This window comes from Diuraphis noxia, unplaced genomic scaffold (genome assembly GCF_037042655.1).
Source record: "Diuraphis noxia isolate RWA-SAM2 unplaced genomic scaffold, SU_Dnox_SAM2 contig0002, whole genome shotgun sequence".
In the NCBI taxonomy this organism is placed as follows: domain Eukaryota; kingdom Metazoa; phylum Arthropoda; class Insecta; order Hemiptera; family Aphididae; genus Diuraphis; species Diuraphis noxia.
In genome coordinates this window covers 77,710,487-77,727,385 of record NW_028301712.1, presented here as the reverse complement: position 1 = coordinate 77,727,385, position 16,899 = coordinate 77,710,487, and the positions used below count along the sequence as shown (strand labels likewise).

At 30.1% G+C, this 16,899-nt stretch overlaps 1 protein-coding gene across 1 annotated transcript in view; it reads left to right on the top strand.

The window, feature by feature from the left end:
* Window positions 1–2,962, top strand: part of LOC107162465 (uncharacterized) — a 62,499-nt gene extending 59,537 nt beyond the window's left edge. The window contains exon 5 of the mRNA XM_089219737.1: window positions 727–2,962. Within this exon, the coding sequence (XP_089075863.1) occupies window positions 727–1,925 (1,199 nt within the window). The 3' untranslated portion in view covers window positions 1,926–2,962. The remainder of the gene's footprint in view (window positions 1–726) is intronic.
* The last annotated feature ends 13,937 nt before the right edge of the window (window positions 2,963–16,899 follow it).

The window sequence follows — 16,899 nt, the reverse complement described above, 5'->3', positions numbered from 1 at the left end:
CGTTTGGGGTTTCGTTATTTGTTCCTTTCTTCTCGTTATAAACGTATGGTCGACATCAACTACAGTATACCGCAGTACCTACCACGAAATTGAACGTTTTCCGTGTTATTGTTAAGTACCTACAACCTAACCTACGATACACAATTACAATACTACCTATCGTAAACATTACGTAGGTAGTGATATAAAAGCGAATACATAATTCAGCCTAGACAACGGAGAAATTATTGTTCTTCCTTTATATTCATATCCATTAATCTGATAGTTATTTAATAGCTTTTTAATTAGAATCGCTTAAGATTAAGAACATATACATAAGTAGTGAAACAAATAATATATATATGTATACACACAAAACAATTTTAAAAACAAATGAAAGAGATTCGGATAGGTCATGTCTATAACGTGAGTATTGTGTGAGTATATTGATACAGAATACAGACAAAATGGAAATTGGTTTGAATAAATTGGATTTTTGACGGAAACAAAGTTGATTAGCTGGAGTAGTGTCAAAGGACAAAATAATAGATACATAATATATTAATTAAATAATTTCAAAAAACAATGTAACTCTAAAAAATTTTAAATTAGTAAGTTTGAATATTTTTAGAAAATAGGTATTTTTCTTGGATAATTCAAAGAAAATAACAGTTGAATTATAAATCATAATGTCAGTTTTGTGCGATCTATATGCAATATTAACATTGCTGTCTTGTGGTTTTTCAGGCGTTAGGACGATGAGTGGCCTGCTGTCTTCACCACCACCTCCGCACTTTATACACTCGGCAACCGATCCAGCGGTCGGCCACTGTTGTGAAGACGAACATCACCATCAGCAACAACAACAACTACAACAGCAGCAGCTCCATCACCGGTCACTGCGGTTCGCCAACATGGTGACCGCGTCAGCGGCCATGTCACCGACGACCGCGGACGACTGCAAAACCGTGATGGACGACTCGACGCCAGCCGACAGCCTGGACGACCAGACGATTGTGTCAGGTATCGCGGCCGTAGTCGGTGGCGTTCGAGCGACGGACAACCGATTGCCACAAAACTTGCAACAGCTCCGCGAAAAGTTGTACGCCCAAGATGACGACGATGACGACGACGGCGCAAGTTGTTGCGGCAGTGACAGTGGCCGGAACGCAGCCGTGGACGGCGAAGGACGTCGGGCGGACAGGCCCGAGGAAATAGCGACCGAAGAAACGACGGCCGACGATGAGGACGATTCTTCGGATGACGGGTGTGACAGACGGGACGATTGCGACGATTGCGACGACGAGGGCGGGTACGCCACGTTGTCCGCCCGGAGCGTGTGCTCGGCCACGACGGCGGCCAACGATGATTTCGAGTATTTCGCGGCGTCCGTCGACCGATCAGGCGGCGGCGGCGGCGGCGGAGGCAGCGGTGAAAACGTCACACCGCCCGTGGCCGACCGGTCACCCGTCGGCGGTCGAGTTCCGTACCAGCGAGCGCCCACTAGACGAGCCAGGCACCACCAGCCTCAGCCACAGCACCACCTGCACCATCGGCATCACCAGCACCCGCAGTCTTCACAATATCACCACAGAATCCAAGTGCGCGCCGCAGCACCAGCTCTGCCACCAACTCCGCCGACGCCGCGAAGGCCTAAGGCCCGTCTTACGCCTGTCCTGTCGGTCGACTCACTGGTCGCTGCACAGGCGGCTGCGGATGCCGCTGCCAACGCCACGGGATATCCGAATGCCGCTCAGCTGTTGCAACAGCATCACCATAAGCAGCAGCAGCTTCACCATCAACAACAGGTGCACCACCATCACGGTGGCAGACATCGCGGCGGCTTCGGCGGCATTGCTGGCAGACGGCTTGGCGGTGGTGGCCGGGGACACCACGGCGGTAGTGTGCCCGACCTGAAACGAGTGTTCATAACGGATTTCTTGTAAACTGTGTCGCATGTCAACGAGTTTTGCTCGATACTATCGCTTCGGGACGTGTTCTCAGCGCCCCATAATTTCCGTTCAGTTTTCCAGGAATCTGTTAGCGTTGTATAAAACGAGATTTGTCCGTATGGAAATCGTTATTTTTTATTTTGTTTTTTTAAAACCCATTAATTATTTTTCGTGTAGACGAATTGATATACAAAGTTTGGTGATATTTTATATTTTATTATATCATATGCGTATACAACACACGATGACGCTAGGTCAACATATTTAATATTATAAATATTGTGTATACTGTATAATATATATCCATATGCACATGTCTGAGTCACATATTTATGTATATTTAGGTAGGTATCTCGATGATAATTTATTCAAACCAAAATCTGTTTTTGTATATACAATTATTTAAATCACTTGATTAGTTCAGTTTCCTTTTTTAATTTTTTTATTAAAGTAATATGTAGGCACCTACTGCCTGTACGCCAAATCAATTCGCAGTAGGTCAAATTGTTGTATATACACATTTTCATAGCCACACTAATTTATTATATTTTCGATAGGAAATTGACCAAAGACGCAAAGGTTTGTTATGTATACATAATAATATCTTATATAGTATGGTCCTCTTCCCCGCAGTATTGTACTGCGAAGTCTAAAAATCGTTTTTATCATATTTATATTATTATTATTATTATAAAACATATATATAGAAGCATTATTTTATTGTCAGACTAAGACATTTTGTTTATTTTTAACACTTGGTGCCAATTTCATTGTAAGATTAAAATTTATTTAAATGTTTATTATTATTATTTGTAAATTGAACATTGTTTTTGTTTTTGCTTTTTTTTTTAAATTATTAAGAATGTACATTATACTTAGTTTTTAGTTTTTCACGTTATGTTTATATAAATCAGATATTTTACGATTTAAATTTTATTATTATTATATTATAAAACATTAACCAGTTTTTGTTTGATATTCGACAATAATAAAAATGTATGTCAAATAAAAACAATCTATGTAGTCTAGAATTTTATAATTATTTACGCTCATTTAAAATATAAACAATTTTTCATTCCTATATATACCTATATATTTCATTAGCCTAATGATATCTGATTTAATATATATTTTGTTTTGCTTTATGTAAAAACATTAAAAATTAAAATGACTAAAAATAAAAAAAATTAAAAGTACTAAAAATAAAAAAATAATATTAAATAATATTATTATTTTCTAGAGTTAAGCAATGATATACTGAATTCAATCAAGCTTATACATTCATATAATACAAAACAATAATTCAGTTTGAGAAATGAATTAAAAATCGTTTAACCTAGGACTGAATAATTTTTAATACAACAACGGTATTATAATATTTAGGATTTAGAAGTTATTAAATTAAATAAATACTAAATTTCTTAAATTATAATGTATTCACTTACATTTTTTTATCAATCAAACTATCCTGCATTTTGGAAATATTATAAATTAATATATTATAACATTTTGTTTAAATGGGTATTATTAAGTTGTTCAGTCAAGAGTTTTTGTCGTTACGTGTACTTTATTGTCTGCTGGTAGAACATTTGTCAGAAGTTAGAACTTATAAGAGCCAAAGAAAAAAGTATACGAATTAAATTTGGAACAAAGCTAGACGAGAGAAACAAAAAACTTGAAAGTCAATGGGATTGTGAAAACTAAATATAAGTACCTACTAAAAGTTTACGATGTAAGTTTGGAATGACGACAAGTGTTGAGCTTAGCTACGTTGAAAATATTGGAAAACCAAAGTTTTAGAATTTAGTTTATTTATTACAATTCAGTGATTTAAGATGTTATAGATAATAACATTACTGAAAGAACAAAAATATCTGAATATAGAAAATTGTTTTTAATGAACAAATGATAAATATATGCAAATAATATACATAGACACGTATAAAGTAATTATCAATATCAGAGTACATTTGAAAGCAGCTTTATTAGTAAAAGGCGTAACAATATGTGCAACTTATTATAGTTGATTGGAACAAGAATAACATAAATATGATAAATTTGTAATAAACATTGTTATAACTTAAAAGGACTAAGTACTTATCAGTAGATTTAGAAAAAATCGATACTGTAAACAGAAAAAAAATACTTGGCTTTCACTATATCTAGATTATTGGTAAATTAAGTTGCATCCCCGAGACTTTTTTTATAGTTTGGCTTTATAAATCGTTTTTAAAATTATAATTGTAATATAATACATTTTCAAAGCCATAATTCAATGGTTACACTAGTATGAAAAGAAAAATGATACATTTTCTAGGATAGTGAAGTTTCTTTTACATTTGTGAAAGAAGTTAGAACCAAACAAGTAGAATTGTTGATTTTATAATGATTATAAAAAAAATACGATGAGGCACTTTCGCAATGTACGAGTGTACAGCGGCCGAAGATGCTGTGAATTACTTTCTATTATTTTTATAATAGAATACATACTGTACATTTCCAGAGTATTACATATGTTGTGTCACAAAAATGTTTCGGATCTCCCATTGGTTTTAATACTTACGTAATCTTAGACATTTTTTTCACATGAAATTTGTAAGATATCCTATATATTATGTAGGATAAAGTTCGTCCAAGAGCAGTGCTATAAAATATCATCACTAACCACTATATTCATTGGTTGTTAAAGTGGAGATGACTGTTAAGGAATTTATAATATACTTATTATTATGCTCGCGATAAATCTCTATAAAAATCAAACGGCAATAAAGATATATGCGAGTAAATTCGGAATTTTCCAATGTTACAGCATTATAATATTATTAATGAAACGGGAGTGTATTAGTGTAGTGGCCGGGCGGATTAATAAGGCGTCAGTTGCGACGCGCACCGTCGCCGGTTCGAATCCCGGTCACTGGCGGCATCACTTTCCGGGCAGTTCACGGTGTCTGGAAAGAGAGGACGCTCCCCCCCTCCCCCCCCCCCGGCATGGCAGAAACCTACGGGTGCCCACTAGAAATTCTGCCAAATAAGCGTCCGAACTAGGCCTTCGTGCCTAATCCCAGACATATAACGCCATACAAAAAAAAAATATTATTAATAATAATAATAGAGCTTCAAAACAAACCATAAAAAAGAGACTCAACTAGTTTAAATTGATGACTGGTGGTGGTACTGACGTTTGCCGTTTCACTCTTTTCCCGAATCAATTACGGGGTGACATGTATGTCCGTTGGCATAACTTTAGGTTCTTACTCAATTTATTTTCTGTCTAGTTTCGATGGGGTTATTATTAAGATGGTTTCTAGAAGTCTAGACCATTAAGGTTAAATCTAGTTATATGATTGGACAAGAGGGTAGTAAAAGAATGACCGGGTTGAGTTGGTTAGATTAAATATTAGTATATTACGTGTTATTGTGATTGTTTTTGTAAAAATGTGAGGATATAGAGGAATAATGTGTTTGAAATTTTAAGGTATGTGAGTTTATTGGAGTTGATGAGATAACAATGGACATGCTACAAGAAAACACATGAAAACATATTAGTTTGAAGGACTGAAAACTACAGATATTTGCGTTTGATATTTAGCTTGAACCAAATGGGGGAAGGTAAATTTCAAAAATGTTAATTATTATTATGATAGGAAAGAGACGGAAAGACGGGTTTTTGTGTCTCTTGTTATAACTTTAAGGGTGAAGGAGTTTCGTGTGAATTTCAAACTTGGATTGAAAATGCATGCATACGGCGTGGTAATAATGACCGAACTGCGCATCGTATAATTAGCTTGAGTTTTTTCAGTACATCGTGTCCGTGTGGTAGGCCGGTACGGTGCATTTATTTTATAGTGATAATATTATTATGTAACGTTGCATCGTGCATAGCTATATATATATATATATATTATTATATATATTACCTATTCATTTTTTTAACGAGCTCTGGTTCACGATAATATACCTATATTATACAATGTAGTGTATATTATAGTACACAAAACACATCGGGGAGTTCGTCAGACGGAGCAGCGCGTGCCAAACGCCATTAATCGGTAGGTATAATATGTATTTAATACTGTTTATAATATTATTATAATTGCGTGCATTCAAATAATTTTCTTTTTAAACATTTTCCGTCGTTATATTAATATATGTACCTGCCTATCGTTATCGGAGGAATTAACAGCTATTTATACGGTACAAGTAATAATATATCTATTATCTATTACATTTTACGCCAGAGTTTGGTATCGAAGGATGTACGCGCTAGATGACTTGCTTTGTACATTGTACGTCACGAAATTGCGTTATAATATTATTATAATAATTTTTGTAAATCTAAAATTCTGGTCTTATTCGTGTATGCACCGTTATGTATACAAGTAATACAACGACTCGGCAATTATTGTATTGCCTGACCAAAGATTAAGGTTATGAAACAATGTGAATAACAAAGAATACGATGCATTTGATACAGTATTATTATCACCACGGTTCATCAAAGACTCAATACTATATTGATTTAGATAATATCATCGTGTATTCGCATATAACGATGTCTCTCATATGATGCAAACTACAGTCAAAGAAAAAATTTAAATCTATTAGGAACAGAAACCATCAATATTTGGTTAATTTGAGAATCACGTATTTAATTTCTCAAATGCCTAAAATTAAATAGTTATGTAATTTTGTCCTGTTATTACTATTATCGTAACGATGATCTCAGATTCTCATAAAATGATAATTTAACATGCCGTTTTCTTTTTCACAGCCTATGATTTGGTTTTTATAATTTTAAATCAATAAATGGTTATTTTTATAAACATAAAATTATCTCAATAAACGGAATTAACTGTTAATTAAGTAAAATAATATATTTCATATTATTATTGTAATAAGATGTATTTTTTTGAAATTAATTTTTATTGTAAAATATAAACAATAACAAAAATAAGTTAGTGGGGCAAAAAACGGGATCGACATTTAGATAAACATTATTCAAATTTCGGAAGTTATGTTTCGACAGGATATCCTACCTAATGTGGAGATATGGATATATTTTACATTTTGACGCATGTGACATGTGATATTGAACCTATCTATATATTATATGATTAATCAATGGTTACTTTTGTAGTATCTAAAATGCATTACTAGTAAAAAAAAAAAAACCTAAGCAATTGCATATTATTAATCACAACACGGACCGTTGCCGCGTGTTTATTGCGGAACTTCAGGATATAATAATGATGGAAACCAACATAACCGAATAAGATAAACAGTTACACCGACGCCAATGGACAAAATAATTATACTCGGATATATAGGTTTACTCTATTATAGGCATTATTATTCTAGCTAAGCCCATTTGTATTAAGTTAATCGTAATCGTCATAATCGCAATATTGATCCTCATCTGGTGTTGATGGACGGCGATGATTATTCAATTTTCACACTTAATAATGAACGGTTTTTTGTTGTTAAAAACTCAAAATCAAGCGAGACCGTTTCGAATTTCCGCTGAATTGACCACGAATAAGTAGACGTGGTGCAAAAGCCATACACAGATTTGTTCCAAGTTTAATGTCCACTTATTAATAATAATAGTAAACGTTGTCAGTTCTCAACGAGTAGCGAATGAACTCAATACTACGTATTACGATTATTATTTGTAATTGAAGTCTTTTGGTAGATTTTATTGAAACAATTTATTATTTTTCAACAATTGATAACGTAAATAACAATACCGCTATCGACTAATTTAAGCCAATGATTGATGAAGATTGGGTTAAAATTTAAAAATAATTAAAATTAAAAATATTAGTTATTGATTATACATTCCTAAAATCAAATTAAAATACAGTTTTCTATTTAATATTATTACAGCCTACAATTTTCGTCAGATGAAATCTAAAAATTTAACTTTATAATTAGTGTGAGAATTAACTATTAATTTATTCATTGTGGTATACATTGTGTATAAGTTATAAAATCTAAATAAATGATTAAATTATAAAATTTGTTCAAGAGATATTTATTTTATAATACATATTATGATATGTAGCATTTCTATTCATCTTTAGCATGCCTTCCTTGTAAAATATAACGATAACAATATTTTATAACAGAAATAAACTTAATGTAGGCATTAAATAATTATACTTATAATAGGGTTAGAACTATTTAAATTTTGTTTTAGGAATTCAGTAATTAAAATCACTAAAATACAAACATATTTTATAAATTTAAGAAACATTTTTATTATGTTAATATTAATAGTTATTGTTATTATGATGATTTGGATTATTATTAACTGATAATAACCTACATGACTAATTTAGATCCAAATGTATCATTGAAAATCATTTATAATTTGAATATATTAAAATTACAAATATCGCCTAACAACCTCTTACATGGTCATCAGAGATATTAAATTTTATTATTAACCTATTGCATATGCGCATATGGCATACGACATACCTACATATTTTAGATTAGAAATGAAACGTGTTTATGTTATTTAAAATTTTAAACATATTATGCAATCAATATCATACACGTATGCAATATGAATTGCGGAGGAATATTCTTATAATTATAAAGTTTCAATCTACCGTAGATAAATGGAATATTCCTCAGGATTTTAAGTACAAACTACGAATAATAGGACTTAAGGCAATGCTTTTTGAATGGTTTGATATAGGGAATTTATTAGTTGAATTTTAAAAAAGCTACATTTGTTTTAAATGTTTTCGTTAGTATAAATAATTTACAAGTAGAGCCACATCAATAACATAGTCAGTTGTTAAATAAATATGGAATAATTTAGGAGAATGGTTTGTAAACTGAAAGGAAAATTATTTTTATTAACAAGAAATAAAAACTAGCAGCGATAATGTAATACAATTTTTATCGTGTATAACACTTTAGTGAGAAAAACGCAAAAAAATTGATTTTAAGATAAGAATAACTTTTTCGTATCCGTGATACCATTAAAACAATAATACTACGAACTTCAGGTTCCCCTCTATTTGATCAATATGATTTCTTTACCAGGTTTATGTAACCCGCGTGATGTGGTCGTCACTCATGGAAATAGCTTTGGCGTTCTTTAATATTAATTTGAACAGTTATAACCCCAAATTGCCTACGCAATGCGCCGTCTTAAATGATAAGAATTTTGTTTGATCAATAATAATTAATTAATCTTGAATAAGTAGCATTTACAGATAACATCAAACCGAAATATTTGAATTTTAATCGAAATATTATACTGCATTGAAAAACCTTTCAACTTCAATAAATTCCATTCGACCGTATAAAACATTAACTGATGGTTTAACAGCTTTAATTTACAAATATACGGAATATACATAACATAGTACGTACCTACAGAGCAGTGCTGTATAAATGAATTTTAGAATCTTAAATTATTAGAGGATCAATGAGTATGTTTCATTTTAGTATGTTATGTTACTTTTTGGGGCTTCGATATTCAACTTTTAGGGTGGTTTCTGTTAGTAAATTGGATCTAGTCAATACTTTAAGTCATTACTGTCAACATTTGTTAATTATTTAATAGTAAAAGTTTCATAAAATGTTTAATATTCATAATTAAGATTTCAAAATTTAAAACAAGATTAATAATTCGTTTTATTATTGGAATTAAAAAAAAAAATTTAATGTAATTCCATAAATGTTTTTAATGAGTTTACATTTTGAAAAATTGGATATTCACTCAAAAGATGACGATATCTTACTAAATGAATTTTTTTCAAAAACAAATAATTTCTGATACATGAGAAGTTTTCACCAAATGTTTTAAAAGTATTTTTAATACATGATCTAATTTTTTTATTATTTTTTTATTTTACAATTTGAAATAGACAATCTATACAACATAGCACAATAAGTAGGTATATAATATGATATTATAATAGTAACATGAATATCTTGAATTAAGAAATCACCCATTGGTGATACTTGGCTGGGAATTAACACTGTCTAGAGTCTAGAACTTCGTTTTTTAGAACTTTTTTTTTAGAATTTTGTTTTTTTTAGAAATTCGTTTTTTTTTATATACATTTATAACAAGTCACGGCACCAGTTCCTTTTTAGACGACGCCGAGAGTTTCCCGGTATGGTTTGAGTGTAGAGGCTCTTATCAATGGATTTTGGTGAGTTTGTAGGCGATTATGAAAGCGTTTGTAGAAATCTACAGAGATCTAATTTAAAAATATATATATTGGTATACAGGGTGTCTCAAAGAGATCTGAAATTCTGATAAATGAAATAACTTTTGTTCTAATCAATATTTTTTAAACATTTCTTTTAAATATAATCCAATAATCCATAGACACTTGCGCTACATTTTTTATTTTTTAATATTGAAAATAAAAAACTTAAAAATTGATAAAAATTTTTTTCGAAATATTCAATAATAGCCAATTTGTAAAATCTGATTTTTAGAAAAATTTATATGGTAAAAACACTTATTTAAGTCAAATGGCTGATTTTTTACAATTTTTTTAAATATCAATATTTTAGTTAAGTAAGGCCCTGAGGCCCTGACTAAGACGTGTAAAATATTGAATAATATTCAGTTGGAAGCATTAATAGCGCTTATACTTTTTTAGCCACCATAAACCCGGGTAAATCTCAAAGTGTTGCGACGTCTATATTCAAAAATTGGTACTATTTAACACACCAGCGTTACACTTAATAATATTATTTTGGACCTTATGGATTCCTATCTTTGAAAGACAATTTATAAGGTAAAAACTTGTTATAATTATGGAAATGACATCAACTTTTATGACACTTGGAAGTCATAACGCCGGCTTGTATCTCGATTGTGGATGTCATAAGATACGCTGTACAAACACACACACACACTTTAGACTTTAGAAATTATTGAAGTTTCTTAAAAAATTATAAAGAGCAAAATGGTGATCTTCTTATCGATGTTTCTATATCATACCTACTTGTCTCAATATTTTTAAAATTAATTTTATAATCTTTAATTCTTTGTTTTTACAATACATTTTAATATTTTATTAACGTTCTTGAAGCATGGTAACGTTGTAACATGTTTTAAATATCGTTTTCAGTGATTAATTCCATGTCTATTTTAAAATTTTATCGCTTTATTATAAATCTATGTTTTCATTTCTTTGTTGGTAATTAGGTATATGATTAATCTAAAATTATATTTTTATGGCATTAATAATAGATAGGTACTTAGATGTAAATATTAACTATGTAATAAAATATAAGAACAATTTAAAAATCATAATTGTACAAATGATTTAACATTAAATTAGTGTATATAGTAATTACGTGGTATACATTATTATTATGTATTACAATGATATTTGTTTTAAGTCGCAGACCACATCAAATATATTATAATAAATTGTACAATACTGTCTAATAAATGATAATATTACTTTGTATGCTGAGTTGGCCAGTTGGGTATACATTTCAACGTTTCTATTACTGCAGTGCTATCTATTGGCGTTAATGTAGTACTTGAAGTTTAATTTCACATTCTTTAACCTAGAGATAGCGTTATGTTGTTCAATATTTCAGTTGATCTGTACAAGATAATAGCAATAATAACATTTATAATAATAATACTATAATAGAGGGATTTATTATTTATATTTAATATAATCCTTAACAGCAAAGGTCTTTGGGATTGGTAAAACAGTATTTTCAAGGTTAAAGTATACAATAGCTATATTATAATAATACTTGTTTAATAACTAATTTTACAATTCATTTATTACATTTGAAGCGTAGATGAAACAATTTAATTAATCGGCTATGATTTAGTTGCGTTTGGGAAATTGCAAATGATGTGGGAACATCCTGTGATAGGTTTGATTTTTTCCGAAATCTTCATATATAAGACATTCCATTAGTTTATGTATAATATTCAGTTGGAATCTGCACAACTGAAAAATTGGTGGATTAATATTTTTAAATAACTATAGACTTCATATCTCGCAAATCAATTATCATGGACTGGTTATCATTAGTAACAATAATAAGTTAAATAACTACATCTTTGTATTTGCATTCTAGTACGTCAAAATTTACAGAAATGTCATCTGATAAATAAATTACATTCAATAAGGGTAGTTTTCATTAGAAAAACAAAAGTTTGAATTACCACTGGACACAGTAGACGAATCGAATGAAAAAAAAAACTGAAATTAGGATTTCCATTATATAGTAAAGTTATGTAACAATGATGTTGACCTTGAAATAAAAATTTCATAATAATAATTATTATTATTTCAATATTTGCTTTTATAGAAATCTAGCTTGATTTGATATAATACTAATTGTTAATAAATAGATTTTAATCATAAAACAAGTTCTACTTACAAGGAGTAAGGTAAATTGAAAAGAAACTCTAATGATTTTGGTCAAAAATTGATTAGAATCATAAATTCAGCAGTAATTATAAAAAAGTACTCCATGATTCATCAATTTGAAGTGTATGATATAGTAATACAATAGTTAAAAATAAATCTGTATCTAAAAGATATTATATTCAATGAGTTAGGTTATTGTTGTTTGTTAGATACTTTGCGCTTTACATATTATACATATATATATATATATATATGTAATGTAATATATTAAATTTGTGGTGTCTTAAAAGGACAATGCATAATATTAATGAACTACATTTGCATTTCACGATGATTGTGGATAATATTATAAACCTAAAATTATAAAATTGACAAAATCATTCAATATTTTAATACTCATGTTTTTTGTATTGTAGTACCTCCACTAGGAGGTTTATAATTTCTATGCCCTGTTATCTTTATCTATTTGTTTGTTTATTTATTTTTTTACTACTATCTATAAGTTCCTCGATTGTTCTTATTGTTCTTTTTTGCAATGGGTTGAATAAAACATTAAAAAAAGCATGCAGATAGCTCCATGATAGAGAGAATATACATGTTAATAAAATAAGTTTGAGAAAAAGAAACTTTACCGGTAGACTGGGGAATAGTGTATATATATACAATTCATAAAAATGGCGAAAAGCAAGTAGTAACTATAGAGGAATAGCGCTACTAGATACAACATAATATAAGGTATTGTCATATTGCACACTGGATAGAATCAAATCTCTGGTCGAAGAAGTGGTTGGGAACTATCAATATGGATTCAGGAAAAACAGGTCAACGGTGGACCCAGATATTTATAATCAGACAGATATTTCAGAAAAGCTGGGGATATGATAAAGAACTTCATATGATATTTGTAGATTTTCAAAAGGCATATGACAGTAAAGATAGAACTAGCATAACCGAAATTTTGAAACATTTTCATTTCTCAAGAAAAATAGTACAATTAATTGAAGCTAGTATAAAATTGACTAAGTTAAAGAAAAAGTAGGAAACGCAACATCAAGGATGGTTGAGGTATGAACCGGACTTCTACAGGGTGATATATCGTCAATCCTTTTTATTTTAGTATTAGAGAAAGTGGTCTGAGAAATGAATATTGGAAGAGATGAAGGATAGAACTTGCTTTAGTCTGCTCGCATATGCAGACAATATAGTCCTGCTAGGGTAAGAGGAACAAAAAGTGGTAGACTTATGTGACAGGTTAATAGAATCGACAAAAAAGGGCAATACATGAAAGTTAGTAGGGAATTAGCTAACGTTCCTATAATTGAAACTATAACAAAGGGTCAATACGAGTTCAAAAAGTGTGACTAAGTAACTAAGAAGAATGAATGTCAAATAGAAATTCGACTAAGAATTAAAATGGGAAATAAATGCTTCTATGCATTAGACAAACTATTGAGCTCTAAAATCCTTTCAAAAGAAGTAAAAATTCAGTTATATCTAACAAGTATAGACCAATAATTATATATGGTTCACAATGTTGGACGTAGCGAAAGACGAGGAGGATAGATTACATGTTTTCGAGAGAATATACGGAAAATATACGGACCCATATATGATCAAGACATTCAAGGATGGAGGAAAAGACATAACCAAGAACTAATGAAGATATTCAATAGACCGGGTATTGTAGATGAGATTAAGTGGAGTAAGTTGGAATGGGCAGTCCACGTATGTAAAAAGCAAGATTCAGTGGTTCAAAGAGTGCTCCAAGAAAAACACAAGGAGCAATATAAATAAATATAAAGGGGCTATAAATAGTGTATATATTTTATAGGTTTTTTAAGCTTTTTACAAATAATAAAATCGTGTATATGAGTTATCTGCTACGTCCTTAAAATATATTTTTGCTATAATTTCTTCATGCTTAACGTTATGAAGTTCTAAACTATTATAGCGGACTATACATACCCAACTGTTCAAATAAAGTGATATAGGTATTCGAATATTATAAGCGATTCATTAATTATTGATTATCATATAATAATATACCGTACAGTTTATGCTAAGAAATTATGTACGAAATTAAATCATACGATTAATTTATGTTAGTATTAAGTTTTATCTTTTCGTTTTACTATTTGCATCACGAATTACTGATTAGGATCAAACACTACGAAATAAAGTATAAATGAAAACAAATTGTAATAGCTGATGCATATTCACATATATCGTATGGTTATATTATATTGCGTTGTTATTATTAGGTATTATTAAATTTAAGGCATAGAATTTTAAAGTTATTGAAAAACCAGACACAATTGGCCGGTTCATTGAACAGAACAGAGAGAACGATAAACTATAAAGACAATCGTGAATATCAAACAAGCCGCCGCCGTGTCGAATGTTTTTCTAGTAAATATTACGAAACTGATGGTGCCGTACGAGCTTCGTCGAGTACGATAATGTCGTAACGTATGTAACAATCATTTACGATTATCGTGTTTTTGTGGCAAACCACTGCAACAAACGATCGACAGTTTAGTACGCGATCATTGCAATATACCATTGCATAAATGTATTGTAGGATATTATAGCACCGATATTATGCTATATCATGTGTGTTGTTTTCATATAATTTTAAAGCTGCATAAAATTTTTATTATATTCATAAGTCATCAATATACAATTATGCAAGCTTGAACATTTTTTTTTTAATTTTAAAATGTTAGTTTTAATGTATCTTTATTAAAATAATTATTATTTGAGATTGCATATAATAATTTTATTGTTTAAATATGAATTAAATTTTACTCGAAGTCGTGTGTTAAAATGCACATAGTGAAAATAATATTAAAATCAATAAATAGTCATGCAAGTGCATGGTCTTAAACATAATTTATTATGAAGGTTTAAAACAACTATACCTAATTATATTTTATCAGGAATTTATTTGATAAAAAATATAAGAAATAATATTATATATTATACTATATAATTATAAAATTTGCATTAGTCATAACTAATCACCGCGCTTGAATCGATTTTATATGGAAGACAAAATTTGTCGATGAGATTTTGAGAATCGGATTCTGATCGAATTTAAAATGTTACGAAGACTAACTCGTTATACAAAATATAAGCACTGACATTTGCTCACGTGTATTAGTATTTATTATATAGAAATGTGTCGCCAAGGACTTAAATAAGAGTATGAATAGTTAATACCTATGTGCAGTGTCCTATGAAAATAATTATTTATGTTGTCAGTTAAATGGGGAGATTTTCAAATTCCAAATCTCATTAAATCAAATATTAATTAATCACTATATCTGAATACCTATTCTAAGAACTTATAATACTATTGGCTTATATCATATAGTTTTATAATAAATGTTAATTATTTAGATTTGTAATTTGTTATTATGTAGATTTCTTATACTTAACTATTTACAATAATATAATAATATTATCATGTATTTTAATACATCAGATTATTTATTATTTATTGATATAATTTCATGTTATTAATTATCAGGTGAAATGTATTACAAGAAAAATAGTTGTACTACATTTTATCACCAAACTGTGTTAACCTGACCTAGTAATTACTAATTATAATGTATCTATAATAATAAACAATATTAAATTTGTTTAATACATTGAATATATTAACTTTTTACATAACTATAAATTATAATATCTTTGTGACTATGTTATATTTATACTTATATGTACCCTATGTGTGATCTGTCTGTGTATCAAATACAAATTCATTTAATATCGACTACGCTGCAAATACACTGGTGAAACTATATACAACTTGATAATATAATATAGACTATATAGAGACTAAACGAAGTGAGGTGAGGCCCATTATAAATCGTAATAATTACGGTTTGATTGATTTAAGGGGTTATCAGAGAAATATCTAAAATTATTATTAACTTATTTTGGCAGGCTTCGTTCACGGTGATAACGTCGAGTGTCTCTTTGGTGGATAACAGTTATGCCCTTATGGCCTATAATAATATACTCTTGTAGTCTTTATATGCATTCAGTTAAACAAATGGGCAAAATATAATTAGGTCAAAACCTTTGACCCGATTTTCAGGGGTTAGTTATTATTTTCGTTATTTGTTTTTATAATTATTTTTTTTTTATATAAAAAACATTTTCTACCGTTGAAGCGTCGTCGTCGCGTCACACAGGATTTCATTTAAAAACATGATTACTGATCGTAATCATACGGGATGAGACCAGAATGATCAACGAGGAAATGACTGCATTTTTTTTTTTAATGGGTCACGTGGGGCGTGGTTTTAGTTCACATTAAAGTTGCTATACATATAATATTTGTGTATATATAATATAGGTACCTATATAAGGGCTGCATTAAGCAGCCGATGGAGAGTAGCCGACGTTGCACATATAGAAATATCATGATTATCATTATTATAGAGGATCGAAGTTCTTGGATCTGATGATGGGAGCGGTTAGGGGTTTCTAGAAGACATTATAAGTGCGGCGTATGATGCTTACACAAGAGTACATTACTATTATCTAGGTGTATACAAATGTTTTGT